General features: G+C 38.7%; 1 protein-coding gene across 2 annotated transcripts; it reads right to left on the bottom strand.

Annotated features, from left to right (window-relative positions):
- Window positions 1-4,946: 4,946 nt before the first annotated feature.
- On the bottom strand, window positions 4,947-18,523 carry LOC138057089 (gamma-aminobutyric acid receptor subunit alpha-1-like). Of its 2 annotated transcripts, none has more exons than XM_068903108.1 (9): window positions 18,391-18,523; window positions 15,899-15,974; window positions 13,344-13,414; window positions 13,138-13,211; window positions 12,257-12,477; window positions 9,518-9,600; window positions 7,315-7,443; window positions 6,273-6,622; window positions 4,947-5,463 (listed from the first exon to the last, which is right to left on the bottom strand). In XM_068903108.1, the coding sequence occupies exons 2-9, from the start codon at window positions 15,952-15,954 to the stop codon at window positions 5,191-5,193; spliced, it is 1,257 nt and encodes a 418-aa protein (XP_068759209.1). In that variant the 5' UTR covers window positions 15,955-15,974; window positions 18,391-18,523; the 3' UTR covers window positions 4,947-5,190. The 2 variants fall into 2 exon arrangements, with proteins under 2 accessions (XP_068759209.1, XP_068759210.1); XM_068903109.1 differs by having other exon boundaries at window positions 13,138-13,208.
- Window positions 18,524-18,993: the final 470 nt, after the last annotated feature.

Below are 18,993 nucleotides of genomic sequence, written 5' to 3'. Positions count from 1 at the left end.
AGTCTTTGTTTCATTTTCACCTCATGGTATGACGTAAGTCATGCTATGGGGTTTAGGGTTTGGGGGCGAAATTCAATTAAAAATCACTGACTCACTTTGTTAGACATTAATTTATGCATTAACGTGGATTAAACAAATGTTTCTCCCCCTCCCCGACAAGTTTACTTGTTAAAAGTCACGGTGTACGTATATTTGGGGGGTGGTACAAAGGCGGGAATATGCCGAACAACTTGGACTGATTCAAAATGGCGTCCTGTCCCTTGAAGCATAATGGTTTTTTGATTCCAAACCTGATCAAAACATACCTTTTGTGGAGCCAAAAATGGAAAGGAAATATGCTACAGAATACTCGACTGCAGGGAAATGGGCGTCTCAGTCCTAAAAGTGACGATAACATGAACGATTCGTGCGTGAAGACCCAAACACCCACGACGACGAAAACTTCGAAATGTGCTGTGTTTTGAATGCACATCACGGACTATGGGGCCTCTCGAGACTTTTGGGAACAAAGTGGTAGTTGGATGGAGGTTTAGAGTTAATTTTGGTAAACCGTGAGGTGAAGAGCCCAGCTAGGAGGACATCCTTGGACGACGACGAATCGACTGGCCACAGGAAGAAAGCAGTATATTGAAATGAGCGGTTTATCATCTGGGACAAAAGGGAAGCCTTCCTCCTCCTATCATATGGCATTTTGTGTAACCTCAATAGCATTATAGAGATGAAAACACACAAAAGTGAGTGTATAATGTACATACCACATGATATAGTAGTAGCTACATGTAAATGTATGAAGTAAACTTACTACTTCTCTATCAAGGTCAAAGGATACCAATTGAAATGATGTACTGGTACATCTATTCCAATGTTTGACTGTCAAGTTTTCTTTCCTGCATATTACACATGTTGAAAAACATTGTATAGAATTTCTTCTTGTTGCTGTCATCACACTTGATGCATTTTTGAGTGAAAAATGATGATAGTGATGAAATATTCCACCAGGTTAATTTATATAACAACCTTCCAAAAAAGCACTGTTAATTAGCAATACCATCTGGACTTTTTGTTTGCTTGCTTTCTACTCTGTATAGACACCCTGACATAATAACAGACTGTGAAAAAATGTATTAATTTATAACACTTTAAATGCAAGAACTATAGGGAAGTAAAATATTTTATTGATCTCCAACTTCAGTTTTATGCAACTCATAACCTTTGTTGTGGATTATAACATTTTCTTGTTTGAAATCAGGATCTTACATCACTCTTCTGCTCTGTAATCCCTCATTGATTATCAAATTTCACTTAAAAGCTCCACATACAGTCTTTTCATTATAACAAATTAGCTGGTGATTTTACCAAATCTGTGAATTATTTAGTTGCCCAAGAATTTGTCCAACTGGAAAGATTTTAAAATTCTGTCATTAATCGTAATTACCAACATAATGCTTTGATTTACAATTGCTATATCCCAAAAAAGCCAGTAATGTACCAGAAATGTAGATCACAATAATTATACAGTAACTTCGGAACAACAATTACATTTATGGAAAAATTTCCCTTCAAAACAACAACACTGTGTAGTTCAATGTAATGTGTTTAATGATTTTACCATGGGAAAAAATTGCATTTCCTATGCTATGTGCCCATTACCCCCTCTGCCAACTCCTACAATTTTGGATCCGCAAGGCATCTTCCATCATTGGGCCTTGGAATATGAATGTACATGTACCATAGAATGACAGAGTAAAGAATTTTTTTTTTTCAACAAAAATATAACAGTGTCAAAAAAACTTCAATAATAACAGCCTCTTTTTACAAAAATCAATAAAAATGTTATTTCACATGTCTCTAAAAATGCTAACTTCAGTACATTGAGAACAGTGTCATCCATAACATCATCTACTCTCTGATAAATGTTAGTCCCATATTTTAACCAAGAAAAACTAATTGCAAAGTTCAATAGACTTGATAAATTTCTCGTCACTGAGCACATCAAATGTTAACTTGGGTACATTGAGAAGAGTGTCCTCCATAACATCAGCTGACAGCTTTGATACATCCTTGTCAATTGTGTAACCATCTGCACTGGATATTTTCTGAAAGAGGTCTTGCAGCGCTTAATGGAGACAATAATAACGTCCAGCATTTTCACCATCCTCATTCTTGATGATCATGTTTGCAGTGCTGCTGCAGATCATGTCTGACTTTCGCATCTTCAGGTTACAAATGAGACACTTAAGTCAAGGGCGCCAAAAATTCATACCATGAGGTTGCTCTAAGGAGCCTTTGATTAGCCTTGGCGGCGCACGAAATGCACTTTTTTCGCGAAGATAACCAATCAAATCTTTCGATTAAATTATGCGCAACTAATTTGCGAATCCGTGCGAAGTGAAAACAAAAGATTTTGCTCTGTCACGCAGGTCAATTCAACATCCGATTCGATTGCGATATTGTTCTTGCTTTTGATAACCAGTCTCTCGATTAACTATGCTTTCAACTGAGGAGCCACTGAATGCAAATGAACTAACAAACCAAAATTATTACTTTGCAAACCGAGATTATTACCGCTCACTTTTAAAGTGCCCCTGTGACCAAAAAATCAATTCATATATTGTTTTTGGATTTCAAATATATGTTACTGAAACACAAAGCAACCAGAATTTTAAGCCTTGATTTTAAAAAGACACCTATCTATTGTAACTAAATTTTCCTATTTAATGGTCCGCCATTACTAACTTTAAGATCTGAACAGAGCCGGAGCGAGGTGAAAATGACGTCAAAGGCTTACTAGTTTAAGAATGCAATGCGTGGGTACGCAGCAGAATTAACAAGCAGCACGAGAGTCTTGGACTGCTGTCGCCTCTATCATGAAGTGGATCATAGCTTCACTTGATTTCATATCCGCAGTTCATATATGATTCATTTCATATACCATTTCATCATTGATTCATTCCTCACGGAACCATTAGAACCCACAAATGACCAGCTCCCAACGTCAGTGGCTTCCTAGCTCAGTTGGTTAGAGCGTCGGACCGGAATCGCGAGGTCACGGGTTCAAACCCCGTTGAATTCCTGAATTTTTCAGGCTTCCCTACGCACTTTAAAAAATTGCGCTCCTAACTGCTAAGATCATAGCTTAACTTAAGGACGTTCGCGCCAATTGTTTCTGCGCATCCTTACTGCGCACGCAAATGCACACGCCACGTCATACACGAGCGCGCGCGCTAAGTAATAAAATGAGAACTGATAGGGCAAAAGGCCATTGCTATAGCTTTGCCTGGATTTAACGGTCTTGGACGTTCGGTGACCCCTATTTTTCTTTCCAGAAACGGATTTTATTTACAATTATATCCACGTTGTCCAAAATCGAACAAAAAATCAATGTGGGAAGTTCAAAAAATTTCAAGATTTCTGCTCACGGGACATCAAATCCTGCCATCTTGCGGCTGCAAGGCGCGTGAAACTGTGGTCGCTAAATGCGAACTTGATCTTTAAGGGAACCTCACCAGTTGACTAAATTCACTTAATTAGTCCACTTAAACAATATTTGGCAGAGAAGATTTCACTTCAAAGATTTAATTGCAATACATTTGGGTTTACAGACACTGGCCTTATTCGATAACGAAGCCCGATTTTGTCACATTTTGGGTGTTTTTCCGGACATGTTCTCTCCAAAACGAAGTTGGTAACCCCCCATTTTTTTTACATTTCTGACATAACTAACTCATCATCTTACAGTGGTAAACGTTTCAGAAGAAAATCAATGTTGAAAAAATTTCGCGCGAACGTCCTTAAATTACATGTGCCGACCTTTCCCTGATACATAATATGAAACTACACTACGAAGCAAAGATTTTTTTTTACCATTTCGTTCATTGTTCGAGCCGCCAAATAGCGCCAAAATAACAAGGATTTACGCTGGTACTTGCCTTCTAATTAGACCAAAATACATTCACTTATCTTGAGTTCCAAGTTTTGGGCTGTGCGTTTCTTTCACGCTTCCATCAGTGCCGACCCCTAATGACTTTTCTTCAAAAAATACGTTAAATAAAACATTTCACGATAAAACAGAATCGAAAAGGAAGCTTTTTCACGAATGGATGTAGCCTTCATCTGGTCGCACGAATGTCAGGCAGGATGTTAAAAAAAAAAAAAAAAAAAAAAAACGGGAAGAACAACCATTTTCCATAGCTTTCTTCGCACAAAAAGGCTGCCATATTTATGTTAGCTTAGCAACCTAGCATTCTTACGCTTTCTACTGCTGTTTCAAATATCTGCAGACTCCTAGATGCGAAAAATCGCGCCAAATTACGAATGTCAAATATACTCGACTGTTCTTCCTGTTTTTCACATCCTGAGCCCAGAGGAATACCGCTAAAAATGTCTGATATTTCTCTCAATTTCGAAAAGGAAGCCCTAGGCTGTAAGCTAAAAGTCACTGGATCCCCTCCGACTTATATAAATCAGCAGCGCAGTCTAGAATCTGAAATAGCTCTGTCAATATACATCCCATATCTAATTCTGATGAAATGGCATGAGCTTGTTGGAATGAAAGACGAGAGAGGAAATGAGTTTGACTACATTGACCTTCTTAATTTTTGGATTCCTGGTCGATGGTTTAAATTAAGTAAGGAAAACGGATCAAGAATCCAAGGAAGATTGAGACGTGAAGCTGGTACAGTTGCTCCATGTTGATTTCGCAATTTGACTCCAGTGAGCATGCTCCTTTGGTTTCAAGGGTAAAAGCAGACACAAATCATCACGTGAACAAAATGTCATGAATTTCTGCTAATGATGCAGAGTAATGCAGGATGACAGCAAAATTTTAAAAGTAAACTTTGGGTATCGTTCTTCTTCTTCTGGTTGTGGAGGTTCTTTAACTCAGATACGACTAAGGGTGTGAAGAATGAGATCAAAGGAATAATAATAAACAGATTCAGTCAAGATAATTTATCCATATATATTATTCAGGGAATTCTTACAGACTTCAAGGCTTGATTTCTCAGATCAATACGTCATTGGGTAAAGAATTCCATTCCTTTATTGTGCACAGGCAAAAAAAGAGTACTTTTGGTATATGAAGATATATTTTCATGGCCGATCTACCGCTTTCAAACAAAAGCAAATTTCGACCAACTAATCTTGCGTTTTGTGCTATCGTCCATTTAACGCAACACAACCCTTGTCTGTTTAGTAATGTGTCCAGTAAAAAATATTGTAACAGGCAAAGGTCAAAGGAAACAATACACGCGAAATGCTGTCAATCAGGTTTGCCATCTTTTTCATTCTTTTGTTTTTCGTGTTCTCTTGTATTTCGCAACTATCCAACGATATCTTGTCAACTTTGATGTCCTTAAGACCCATTTCAAGGTCTTCTCCATTCCCCATATAAGCATGGCCATTGGGCTTCTTGCTACTTCTATCATTAGTCTCGGAGCCAGACAGTGATTTGGATTTGGGGATCTAAAAGATTGGAAGAATAGAATGAGCAATCAACAACGGCATGGTGACAATTAAGATAATGATGACGATGATGATATTGATGACAACGACCTTGTCATGATAACTGTGATAGCCATGTTGACGACGATGACAATGATGACGCTTTACGATAATGTAAATTATCACGAAGAAGTCATCGTGAATAATCGGGTAAAGTTGGTAATAATATGAATAATGGCGATGATGATGACGACGAGAGAGATGGTAATCACGATGATAATGATGACAACGACTGTCAGTAATCAAGTAAACTGCTCCTGGGGACGACAATGGTCATAATGATGACGACGACAATGATGATGATCACGATGATAATGATGATGACGAAGACGATGTTGGTGATGACGATGACAATAATGATAAACCTCACTAAATGACTTCGTCAACGACGAGGTAAACATGAATTGAAGCATCAACAAGTACACCTTATCAAAAGCCCATGATAAGGAGCTTGCCTCTCCCATACAAGCCCTATGAGTCAAACTTGGCACCTATCTTTCTATTTTTAGAACGACCCTAGTTCTTCGGCTCTCCACGCTCTGTTTAGAATGGATAATAACAATAAACTTATTGTCAAACGGAGACAAAAATAGCAAGACCAATATATGCAAATTGTGCAAGTTGATGCAAATTGATGTAAATGTGAATCTCCTGCTGAAGGGTTAGTTCTAAAAATAGAAAGATACGCGCAAAGGTGGACTTAAGGATACAGAGTACATGGAGGCGCCTCTTCATTCGTTCCTGACCGTACTTCACAAAAACTGCGTTACCTTGCGGCTTATATTTCCATCCTTTTTGGTCGCTTTCTTTATGAGTATATACACGGTCGTGGATTCAATCAAAGACAGGAACACGAAACTGAAGGATACAAGCAGGTACCAATCCAATGTCTTTGCATAGCTGACTTGAGGCAAGTTACTATTCACAGATCCAAGGAGGAACATGATGGTCAGAATTGTGGTGATACCCAGAGCCATTCTGTTGCCGATGTCATCTTTTTCCATCCAGAAGGCGATCCAGCTTAGCATCACAAGAAACATATCCGGTAAGTAGATCTGAATGAGAAAGTAACCAAGGCGTCTTTGAAACGAAAAGGTGACAGTTATTGTTGAGTAATTCCCTAGCAACGGAAATGAAAAAAACGTATGTCAGCATTTATGTTCCCTTGATAGGCTAAATAAACCCCCCCCCCTTTTTTTCTTTCTTTTTTTGGACGCGCCACAAGGATGAACGTGACTTCGGATCCAGACCTAAGCGACATAATGGAACATGAATTTCTGTTGTTTTTAATACAATGTGTTAGCTCATGTGACCAAAAGCCATATTTGCATACTACAAGAAAAGGAAAACTTTTCAGTAAAATAGAGTTCAATAGGCCACATCGGAAAATACCATAACAGTCTTTGTTTCCCCCCCCCCCCCCCCCCTTTCTCCCCAAAAAAAAATTTGCATAAGCATTTTTTCCATTTTATTCCAAAGTTTTAGGGACAAACAAAGAGTATTATGGTATTTTCCGAAGTGGCCTATTCCTAGAAGCATATTTCATTCCTCCAACATGGCCGCTGCTTCTTTATTTCAATGGCTGACGTGACGTCAGTAAAAATACTCCATAACGTGTGCCGTTATTCTTATCTTTTTAAGTCTTAAACCCATGTAACAAAGATAAGAATTCCAACCGTCATTTCTTTTGTTTCTACAGCTCGAAGATAATCACGGAAATGCTCAAACGAATAAATAAGCCTAGGATGATTTTGAACCCAGACAGACAAACGGACAATAAACAGAAAAACAAGTTACCGCGAAAATACCTACCAACGGCATAAACGCTTACATCAGATGATAACTTGAATCCTTTGTATTCAAACTGAGCCATTTCCTTGCTTCCAACTCCAACTTCTTCCGGAATCCATTCGTACATAATTTGATCAGCAGTATAGGCGTCTATCGTGATAGAGATACAGAAATCCTCACTCGATACAAGTTATCTCCTTTCTCATTTACCAGCTTACAATTTCCTTCGTCGTATCTCACAACAATTGTGGGAAACCCATTCTTCGACACCTCAGCGCCAGTAATGTTCTCGGGTCGGGACATTCGCCACCTAACCGAGTCCCAGAGCCTCAGTCTTTTAGCAAAATGGTACAGCGGTGATAAACGTGGTAAACCAATGCATTTTTTATACACTTGACGTTTGGTATGCGGCCGGCTGCGCAACTATGTATAGACACCTTACTATAAGAATATATAAGTAGTTTTCAAACATTGCAACAGTATCAGCCTATTGAGGAATTTTTAAATCTTTTCCGGAATTTTTGTCTTTATTATTAACAAACATTTCGACTGAAACCATCAGTCTTTATCAATGAAGTTTGTCACGTGAAAAATTCCTCACTTGAACTGAATCTGGATGAACAACAACATTCACTATCAGTATCAGCCTAGCATACCAAACGTCAAGTGTTTATAAAATCCGTTGTTTTACTTTGTTTATCACCGTGGCCGCTTTTTTTCTTCTATTATTAGCTAAGATGGTCTAAGAACAAGAGTTTAAGGCCCTGCCACACATATCCGAAGATTTCTTAATTAATCCGCATCTTTTTCTTTGCGGACTCGCCTTCCTTCCAGACGTATCCGGCGAATGCGACATGGGAATCCGCAACTTTCTGACTTTCGCTGTCCAGATTGGAAAGTTTTCAAACGCAAACAATTTTGAGTCGTGGAGGCATTCTCTTCAAAATGGAACTACGGTCCGCCAACTCGGTGCTGTTGGCCTGTAGGCCTTTTTGAATGTTGTTTGATCTGTCGTAACTGTGGTTTGTTTATGCTTATCATTGTTTGTGTTCATCCAATTTAATGCATAGATCGTTGCATGGCATTGCAATCTTTAGTTATAAAAGTTTATTAAGAACACGTTTAATATGTCATTGAATAGGTTATCAAGTGAAGCTATGATCTTCGCAGTTAGGAACGCAATTTTTACAATTGCTTAGAGAAGCCTGAGAAATTCAGGACTTCAACGAGGTTTGAACCCGTGACCTCGCGATTCCGGGTTCAAACCCCGGGTTCAAACCCTGTTGTAGTCCTGAATTTTTCAGGCTTCTCTAAGCAATTGTAAAAATTGCGTTCCTAACTGCGAAGATCATAGCTTCACTTGATTTCACATCCACAGTTCATATATGATTCATTTCATATACCATTTCATCATTGAATAGGTTATGTCGAAGAATTCGTGATAAAACCGTGAGACGTAATTGGACAAAGATTATATTTGGATATACTATTTCTATAATAACATGCCATAGAAACCCACGCCATGCCTTAAAATTCACTATCTCCTACTGAATGACTGATATTTTAGTCAGTCACGCAGAGAGAAAGAGAGAGAGAGAGAGGGGATCTACTGCGAGTCTCCTGGACCTAACTCGACCCATGCCATAGAGGAGTCATTATTTTCCGCGTCAATTAAATTGCTAATTTTGATATTTGACAATACGTAATCAAAAAAGAAAGACCTATCAGAAGTCCATTATACTCAGAGGAGCCGATCTCTCTCATTCGGCCTTGGTCCATCAATTTAGGGTATCATTTCAATTTTTAAGACAGGTCCCGCGAAATGATGACCAATCAGATTAGGTCTGATGACCACAACGCCTCTGATTGGTCTGCAATCAAGTAGACGCGCGAGGGATTGCTAACGCAAAAATTAAAAAAGACTTTAGCCGTTCTCGTGCTAAATTTAAAATAGCAGTAAGCTTCCTGAGAATATATAATACAGTAAAATGATGGGCAGCATTCCATCGCAGATCAACACATCTAGGTTGTGGACTTCTTAGAAGGGGTGTGTGAATTGTAAGCTCCAAAGTTGGTTCGTGACCTCCTATTGAGCGCGGGAAGGTGACAATGTCAGCTAAAGTCACAATTTGTCAGGTTTTTAACTTCGTTTTTCGAGCACGCAGGAGTCTTCTTTAATTATTGAAATGATCCTCTTCATTAAATTAAACTACCTACTACTTACAGCTTCCAAATTCGAGATGACACGTCTGTGAGTCTAATGGGTAATCTTCTAGATTCATAACGCAAGAAGCGAGTATGACAGCTCTGAAATGAAATCAAAGATGAAGTGAATGTATAGCAATTATAATAATAATACGAGGAAATGATCCTCGTACTTACTAAGACAATTTGGGAAACCATGCAATTTTGATGAAGAAATCAGTGAAAATAGGGCGGATTTGGCCAGATGCTTGTGACCTTTTGGCTATAAGTCTTAAAGGAATCCTTTACTTTAACAAAGATAACTTTACACCACAGAAAATAATATAGTTACAGTTACAATTGTTTGAGATTGTTTGTATCCAAAGGAAATGAATTACAGAATTAGCCAGTATCAAAAATATCGTAATAGAGGTTTTGCACGGCAGCCATATATTGGGACAATAGATTCTTTTTCCTATGGGAAAAAATGTTCTTTCTAATGCAAAACATTTTCATTGTTCCTGCCATGCAACATGGCTGCCGTGCAAAACCTCTACTCTCTTTGTTTGTCCCTCCACAATTTTGCATAAGCGTTGTTTCCAGTTTTTCTTGGGACCATTGTAAGTCCCAAGATAAAATAAAAGCAATGCTTATGCAAAATTTTAGAGGGGCAAACAAAAAGTGTTATGGCATTTTTGATACTGGCTAATTGCTTGTTCACATTCGTTTTCACATTTCCCGGGTGCCGCCATCTTGGAAAATTGTCCCGTGTTACAATTGCTCTGTTGTTACAAAACACAAGCTATTTGTATCAGGACAATAGAGGAAACGTGACACGTTACAATTATTACGGAGCTTAGAGTACGCAAGGACAACGACGACGATGACCACTACTTCGAGAACGCCATGAAAAAATAGGGAGCTTAAGCAACGACAACAGCGACCGCAACGAGAACGTCATGTCAAAATATAAATTCACGTTCATGTAATCACTTCGTGACTATTTATTATGAAAAGGGTGTCGTATTTTCTAAAAAGGACACTGCATGGTCGGAACGGCGGTTAACTTAGGGGATAAAATGAAAATTTATCCTCAAGTGCTGACTTTTTTCATAAGGCCTCAAATTTGGCTATTTCACGTTGTTGTTTTGCAGACGAGCATTCTCGTCACCAGAGCCTCGGGTCGACCCAACGCTCTGGGAAACTCTATTTAGAAGAACATGCGCTGTAAGGTTCTTATAGCCAAAAATTGGCTATTTGAACCTCACTGCGCCTGCTCACTCCTCGAGCTAAAACGAATGCACCAATTAGAGACGCTTTTGACTGTTCTTCGCGAAAACCAATGAGAAGACACTTTGTTTGAGGGTTCCCCAGTGCTCTTCTCTCCCTCAGTCAAGAGAAGAGCTCTGGGGTCGAGATTGGCAGACGACGGCAAAAACATGCAAATTTGTGACATTTTCGTTGCTGTCAACGTCGTCATTGCTTACGCCCCGCACGTGCGTTTGACATGTTGGCGCGTTCCTTCGCCGTTCTCGAGCTGACAGCAGGGAGTTTAAAGCACTGGCTAAACTATCGAACGAAGTTGGATTCAACGCTCCAACGTAACTTTGTTCGCTTCGACATTGTTCGACTGTTTGGCCGCCCATGTTGAAAGATGTCCGTCCAACATGTTTTGTTCGATCAAGTGTTCGATGGAATCTCTTTTGATCAAACAGCAAATCCAACAATCACTGAAAAATTCTGCTTGACGTAACAATGTTACAGTGTTTTGCCGCTCTTCCAACAAAGTTGTCTCCTGAATCGAGTCTCGTCCGCGCTGCTAGCCAATCACGAATCGCTATCAGCCTTATTTTCAAGCCTACAGTAGGCTTCTAGCATCATTTGCAACAAAGATGACGGACACATCGTCGTTGTTGATGTCGTTGATCAACAGCCAGAACCCTTTATCGGCGAGTATGAAGCAAGGCCAAGTCCGAGGGACACTTTTTAAAAAGTCCCGTTTATCATGATCACTCTCTTTGGGGATGTCTGGTTCGATAGCGTTTAAAATTTCTGCAAATTGATCGCGGCTCGTTCTCATCACCTCCTATACGTGGATGTATCTTGCAGTGAACATAGCCTTTTCTACTCGTTCTCTTAAATCCTTCTTTGGGCTTTTCCTCGTTTGAATCGAAATTGAAAGGTCGTAAGTTGGCCTCTTGTTCGGGAGCACTCGGATTTTTCCGATCATCCCCATTCGCTAAGTGGTAGAGCTGCCGAACTCGTAATCGGAAGGTCATAGGTTCGACTGCTGCAAAGGAGCACTCGGATTTTTTTCCGAGTATGCCCGAGTCACCATGTCAGGAAGTGATAGAGGTGAACAGGTGAATTCTTAGCCCTTTGACTTCCAGGATTGATCAATATGTAAATTCACCTCTCACTTTCAATACACTGTCAGGTAGACAAGTATTGAGAATGAAGATTATTATCAGTGCAAGGGAAGGATCCTAATATAACAGCAAATTCTCATGACCAGCCAAGGAAGAAAGGTATGGAAGTAGTTAGGAGAATGAACTTTCAGATCATGTGAGTCAAATGGTTGAGGACGCAGGTGAGACTGAAAAGGGAAGAGAAGAGAGATGAGAGACGAACTGAAGAAGCAGAAGAAAGGAGGGTAAATTAAACGTAGTATTGGAGTTGGTCTTTAGACGTGTAGATGAATTGATAAAGCGTTTGTGATTCAGCCCATAGTCTCACATTCCCATTTCGAGCTTACCAAGTTGTGATAATTTTTTCTTACCCAATGCTCAGCACCATGTCACCACTGGGCCTGATTTTTACGGAGCTGTGCAGCTCTTCAACTGGGATCATCAGATTCGATTCACGTGCATTGTAGCAGTATGGATCTGGTTTCCATATCTTACTGATATCTCTTCCTCTTAGGATTTGTGTTCGGTTTGACTTGCCAGCCAAGCGTAAATCTGTCCAATATTGGCGGAAGTAAGCGTGTACCTTGTATTCCTGAAGTAAAACAATAACGGATCTCGCTTGTCATCGCTATAATTACTAAGAGGTGCATAAATAGGGGGATCTTTGGAGAAGGCTTAGTAATAATAACCATAATAATCATCATCATCGTCATCATCATAACAATGACAATGATGATGGTGATAACAATAATAATAATAATAATAATAATAATAATCGTTTTTTTCCCCAAAGAGCTGATTATTGTTTGCTCAGGTAAAGGACCGAACAAGTGATCGAAAGGTTGTTGGTTCAACAAGCGCTGGGAGTTTTATCCCAGCATCCCGGAGTCACCACTTTAAGAAAAAAAATACCTCCTATTAAACTGTTATTAGTCTTAAGCAGAAGCACGTGACCTTAAAGCGTGTAACTTGCAACTCTTTTCCTTGGAACAAAGCTGGGGATTTTAGGAAACCAATTTTATGCCCAAATATGGACAAAAATAAGATCGATGCTGTTGGAAATAGACACTCTAGCGAGTGAACTTGAACATGTCTAGTTGGATCAAGTGACAGTTAATGTCTTTGGACAAAACATGTTGTACTTACGTTCTAATTTTAGACTGTTATGTAAAAGCCTGGTTTTGATAACAATGAAAAGCCAGGCCACAAGCGACTCCTCAAAACAAAGATAGTAAAATGTATTTTAGCGTACCATGTTAGCTTCCTCAAAGTTTCCAAACGATTCAATATAGATGCTGCTTCGGATTTTCGTAGGTGTACCTTCTTCTAAAGGGTAAAAGAAAATGACCATTATTCACTGCCTTGTTTCCGGGAGCTTGTCTCGTAGAATTTGCTCGACTTTATGATAATTCATCAGTCCCAATCGATTGTTAGCTACATGTAAGTACCTATACCTACCGAAGTTTGGGTACGTTGTACTGTCGTAGTCTTTGAAAAACATGGTTATCACTTCTCTATCACAATAAATTCTGTTGACGCAATAGGAATCAAATTAACAGTGTGCCAGAGTAATGGTGATAATGATGATGACGATATTGATGACGATGACGATGATGATGATGATGACGATGGCGATGACGATGACGTTGACGTTGACGTTGACGATGATGATGATGATGATAATGATGATGGTGATGATGTTGAAGATGATGACGATGATGATGATAATGAGGATGATGATGATGATAATGGTGATGATGTTGTCGACGATGTTGAAGATGATGACGTTCACGATAACGATGACGATAATGATGACGTTGGCGATGACGATGATGGTGATAACGATGAATATCTGAATGCGTTGGCATTTGCCTCTTAATCTTCTTCCTTGGTATCAAATACAAAACAGAGCAAAGCAGATTGAACATTAAAGGGATGTAGAGGATATTACACAGCGGCGCGAAGTTATGATTTTATTTCGAGTGGTGAAAACAATATTTTATAAACAAGTGCAGCGAGTGAGTAAATTATTGTTTTTCAAAAGAATAAATGAAATTCATATCTTCTAGCCAATGTATAATTTTCTTTTTATTATACAGACAGGTGTGTTTTACTCACCATTTTTCTATCAAACACCGAGCTCAAACTTTATCGCAAATTCTTGCAGCTCGGTGCAGGAATTTCCTCAATTTTTTCATTTCTTTTTCACTTGCAAGGAACTCCTTGAAGAATTTTAAGCCGTATGAAGTTTTATTCTTCGTGTTAGAATTTTGTTGTTTCTGAGAAAAAGGATTTTACGTCAGCTTTAGAGAACTTCACGAATCTATCAATCGCCATTCGGTACAACGAACTACGAAAAGGCGGGAAATGCTGTCATCAATATCCTCACTAGTGAAGATATGGAAATGTAGTTTCCTAAAAATTTTATGAGTGGTGTATTTTCCAGTAAAACACTCCTGTCTGAGAGTGAATGCACGAGACATCTAAGGACCCTTTATGTAAAACCTTCACACATTTTAGTTTCATTTTCAGTCTCCGTTTATTTGCCACAATTTTCAGTATAATCAATGACATAATTGTAATATGCCATAAAAGACATTTTGGTGCCGAAGTGGTGAAGAAGGCCATTAACACGATTAGGAACTAAATGAGCATCACTCGACGACTGACTTGCTTAAAAAGTGCAATATCAGCTTTCGTTTACTTTAGTCGGCATTATTTGGGACAGTCGACAAAAAACGTAAACGTTACGAAAACATGGGAAAAAGATTGTTTGTGTAAATAGAACGAAAACAACCTATTTCAGTATCGATAACTTAGCAGGGGTTTAATTTGTTAAAAGCAAACAGTTACATGGCCATTTTAGGACGTACCTCGCAGAAAGTTCAACATTGATCTGCACGCCGCAAAATTTCCCAATAATTTTAACCTCCATTATAAAATAGTGAGTCAACAAATTGGCAAATAAGTTTAGCGGTCGTACTTTAGAATGCTGCCCGCTAGAACAGTGGTCAATTGTAGTTACGTTGAAATTAAAGCAGGGGCACCCAACGTCAATTTTCGGAAAATATCTGTTCGGAAGACGATCAGAGATCTAGAATTTTCGGAACATTTGTTGTAAAATGTCTTGCTTGCCTGCCTCTCCTAGGATTTTCGAACATCTGAAAAATGGTATAATTGCCCATTTTTAAAGGACTTTTTACCCCAAAAAGGTCACCTAGAATTTTCGGGGGCCTTTTTTCTGGCTGAAATTTTCGAAAAGGTAGGTTTTGATCCCTATAATTTGCGGATCACTAGTTTTTCAGCTAGGAAATCCGAACAGATGAAAAAATTTTAGGGGATAAAAATATGCCTATATCTACCGTCTAAATACTAGCAAAAATATCTTTAACAATGCTATGTTTAAGTAGTTTTGAACTATATTCTCGTTGGGTGCCCCTGATTAAAGAGAAACGTGTAGGGCACGGTATGTGTGCATGTAACACCAAGTGTTGCCTTCTCGTGTAAGCATAACTTTCCATTATTTTCCCTTCAATGGGCCGTTTTTCGAGCTATTGCGTGGACCCATTAACTAAACGAAATAGAGAAATGATCAATGAACGAAATGATATATGAAATGAATCAGTTACTGAACTGCAGATATGAAACCAAGTAAGGCTATGATCCTTACTTGATTTCATATCCGCAGTTCAGTATATGTTTCATATTTCATATATCATTTCCTCCATTGATTCATTCCACACGGGAAAATTAGAACCTGAAAATGACCAACCCCCAACGTCAGTGGGTTCATAGCTCAGTTGGTTAAAGCGTCGCACCGGTATTGCGAGGTTACGGGTAGAAGCCCCGTTGAAGTCCTGAAATTTTCAGGCTTCTCTACCGTGACGCAGTTGCTAAAATTGCGTCCATTACTGCGCTAATCATAGCCTTTCTTGAGGGAAATAATCCTCGCATTTTTCTTGACAATTTAAGCAATTGTCTCTTATGGACGCCTGAAAAATTAAGGTACTTACACTTCATAGCAGCACAGTAGAAGAAATATTCGAAATCCTGCAGGCTCCATAGTCATTCTTGCGGTACAGACTAACACTAAGTAAACAAAAGAGAAATGGAAATTCTTGACTTAATTGAGGAATTTGATTATTTTGAGGAGATTAGAAAGAGGCGTTTTTGAGCCACTAACAGAATCTGAAAATTAGCATTTGGGTGCCAGGACAGAACTCTCTCCTACATTGTTAAAATTGTTGTCTCCAATAATTAAAGGATACTTTAATGCTAAACAATATAATTGTGGTAGTTTCAAGACAGGTCAATTCAAAAGGAAACAGCCCACTTTAAGTGTTACATCTATTGTAAAACCGCAACGTACGACTTCATCGCCCACTCAAATCATATATTTATTCCCAGATTTATTCACAGGTTAGTGTTTGTACAGGAGCAATCAGTGGAACGTCGTATTCCTGCTTACTCGTTCTCCTCATAAGTGAAGCGCGTATCTGACATCAACGCGTAAAGAAATTTTTTGCGTGATCTTGCAATCATATCATGGACCGTCAGGAAGTCGGTTCATTGTCAGTGACGCGAGTTGTTACGTGAATGTCCGACAATTTTGTCCTTCTATTTTTGGACAGTATTTCTGGAGTTCATTCTGGCGTGCTAATCCTTTTTAATTTGGTCAAGAGAAAGCCTAAAATGCAAGACAGTAAAACACTGTAAAGTCCCGAGTTTGACCAGCTTAGAACAGAGCAAATGCGGACGGAACGAGAGTTTTTCAATTTCATCATGATGCAAAGTCCAAGAAGTTAGCTTATCATCGGTTGTTACTGGTCATTTCGTTTATCCAATCAAATAAAAGACATTGTGGTTTCGTCTTTTGTTCTTTTCGTAATTCGCACGTGCCTTGTTATGCAGTCGATACGATTCTCAGCTCCATTACCCTTACTAGCAAATATTACGTAATAGCTTCTGTGTCTATGTTTGTCAGTGTGTTTTTATTTATATTCTATATAAACTATATACACCCATAAGTGTTTTCTTTCATTCTTTCCCTTTAAAACCAAACCACCTTCCTGGTCCATCAACAGGGCCAAGTATTGGCCCTGTTTCTGTTATTTAATGCTTGTTTCTAATGTATTTTAGAGATATGTGGAGATCATGAATGACGGTTAGAGATTGAACGTCCAAGCATTCAGCCTCAAGAGAGCAAATATGACAATCGATCGAGATTCATGCACAGGAAGTTGAACAATTAACGTTAGGAAGTCGATAACAACGAAAACAAATGCAATAAACGGAAAAAGTTTGAGAAAATGCTTTGCAGAAGTATATAAAAATAACAGTCGAAGAATTAAGGTCAGACATAACGAAGAGAAAGTTTGCAATTGATTTTTGAATAATCGTAAACCCGGGCTGTGGACTTCCATCACGGTTATCAACTTAAAATCGGCACTACTCCAAGGGATAAAGATTTCCGCTGAGTAAAATCTAAATGCAACTCGATCTGTTTCCTATAAGCTCGAATTCTTCCAGTTATATTTTTCTTAAAATACGTCATTGCTATTCATCGTACTCTCAAAGAAATTTAACTGATTTACAAAAAAAGTAATATATATATACTTTCAAGCAAGGTTTCCTCGTATTGTTTAACTCATCTGGCGAAAGCACTTCCTTTAATATCAATGACCGTTTTTATACTAGAGACGCATAATCCGTCCAGACGAATTATGCGTCTCTCATGTTATACATCTAGTGTAAAGACGGGACGAACTATATGAGACGCATAATTCGTCTTGGACGAACTTGGGCAAACATTTTCTCTGCGTCTGTTAAATTCGTCTAGTATAAAGACGGGCGCTAGGCGCATAATGCGTCGGGATGAACTTTCCAGTTTAGTGCGTCTTCGATGACGCGCTAAAATGGATTCTTCGTCCAGACGCATAATGTGTCTTGTGGCCGTCTTTACACTATGCAAATTTAACAGACGCAGAAAAAATGTTTGCCCAAGTTCGTCCCCGACGAATTAAGCGTCTCTAGCATAAAAACGGCCAATATCAGACTTCTAAACTGCCCATGTTACAGCAGAAACTGAGGAGCAGTGCCTGAAAGTTTTGGCAAACTTGCAATTGTGGCAAACTGGATACTATGGCGACGTCTAACTATATTTAAAGCTGGACAAGAATTTGCGTTTATAATTTCAAAAATACAACACAGATCAAGTTTACCTCCTTTTGTCTCAGAATCGAATACAAGACAGTAAATAAAACAAAATATGACAGAAAATGCATCATACGCTGCGAGGGGTCAGTTTGGATCGAACTACGCTTCCGCAGAGAATTTCAACGTTCCTATTGGTTTTGGTTTTGGTTTCTTGCGCCATCACGAAATTAATGCATTCGCTTGTGCAAAAACTATAACGTTAACTGCTTTGATGCTCTTCGATTACTTTGCAAAGGAAACAACAGACAACTTACATCCTGTAAAGCATAATACACTAATGAGAACTAACCTTAATTGACAGAAGGTGAACACCAATCTTCCTAGGAAATACAAACCAAATTTTCTATCGTTGCGTAAAGCCGAGACGATTACTTTAGCATCAACGAAATTGTGACTGTAAATGGATTTTAAGTGTCTGTGTGGTATTTAAAACAATACCATTATGCTATCATGCAAATTTGTTTGACCTTGAGCTTTTTATAATGTTCAGAACAAGAGTTAAACAACCTCAGGGCGTCACCATTAACGATACATTAGTTTGCAATTTTCTGAAATCGAAATCAGTATATTGAGCTGGGATCCCTGTGATGTTTATAATGGCGACTAAAGATAGTTACTTTCAACAGAGTTAATGCATGGAGGTGGTTATGATACTCGACAAGTCTTTGTTTCATTTTCACCTCATGGTATGACGTAAGTCATGCTATGGGGTTTAGGGTTTGGGGGCGAAATTCAATTAAAAATCACTCACTCACATTGTTAGACATTAATTTATGCATTAACGTGGATTAAACAAATGTTTCTCCCCCTCCCCGACAAGTTTACTTGTTAAAAGTCACGGTGTACGTATATTTGGGGGGTGGTACAAAGGCGGGAATGGACTGATTCAAAA

Source organism: Montipora capricornis, chromosome 7 (assembly GCF_036669925.1).
Source record: "Montipora capricornis isolate CH-2021 chromosome 7, ASM3666992v2, whole genome shotgun sequence".
Taxonomy (NCBI): domain Eukaryota; kingdom Metazoa; phylum Cnidaria; class Anthozoa; order Scleractinia; family Acroporidae; genus Montipora; species Montipora capricornis.
The sequence above is the reverse complement of the archived record's forward strand: the minus strand, read 5'-3'. Positions and strand labels throughout refer to the sequence as shown.

Coding starts and splice junctions, on each gene's coding strand:
- LOC138057089 (XM_068903108.1), bottom strand. CDS start 15,954: ATGACTATGGAGCCTGCAGGATTTCGAATATTTCTTCTACTGTGCTGC. Junction 12,478..13,137: donor ACTTTGAGGAAGCTAACATG/GTACGCTAAAAT, acceptor GTTTTACTTCAG/GAATACAAGGTACACGCTTA. Junction 6,623..7,314: donor TGTAAGCGTTTATGCCGTTG/GTAGGTATTTTC, acceptor TTCCGTTGCTAG/GGAATTACTCAACAATAACT.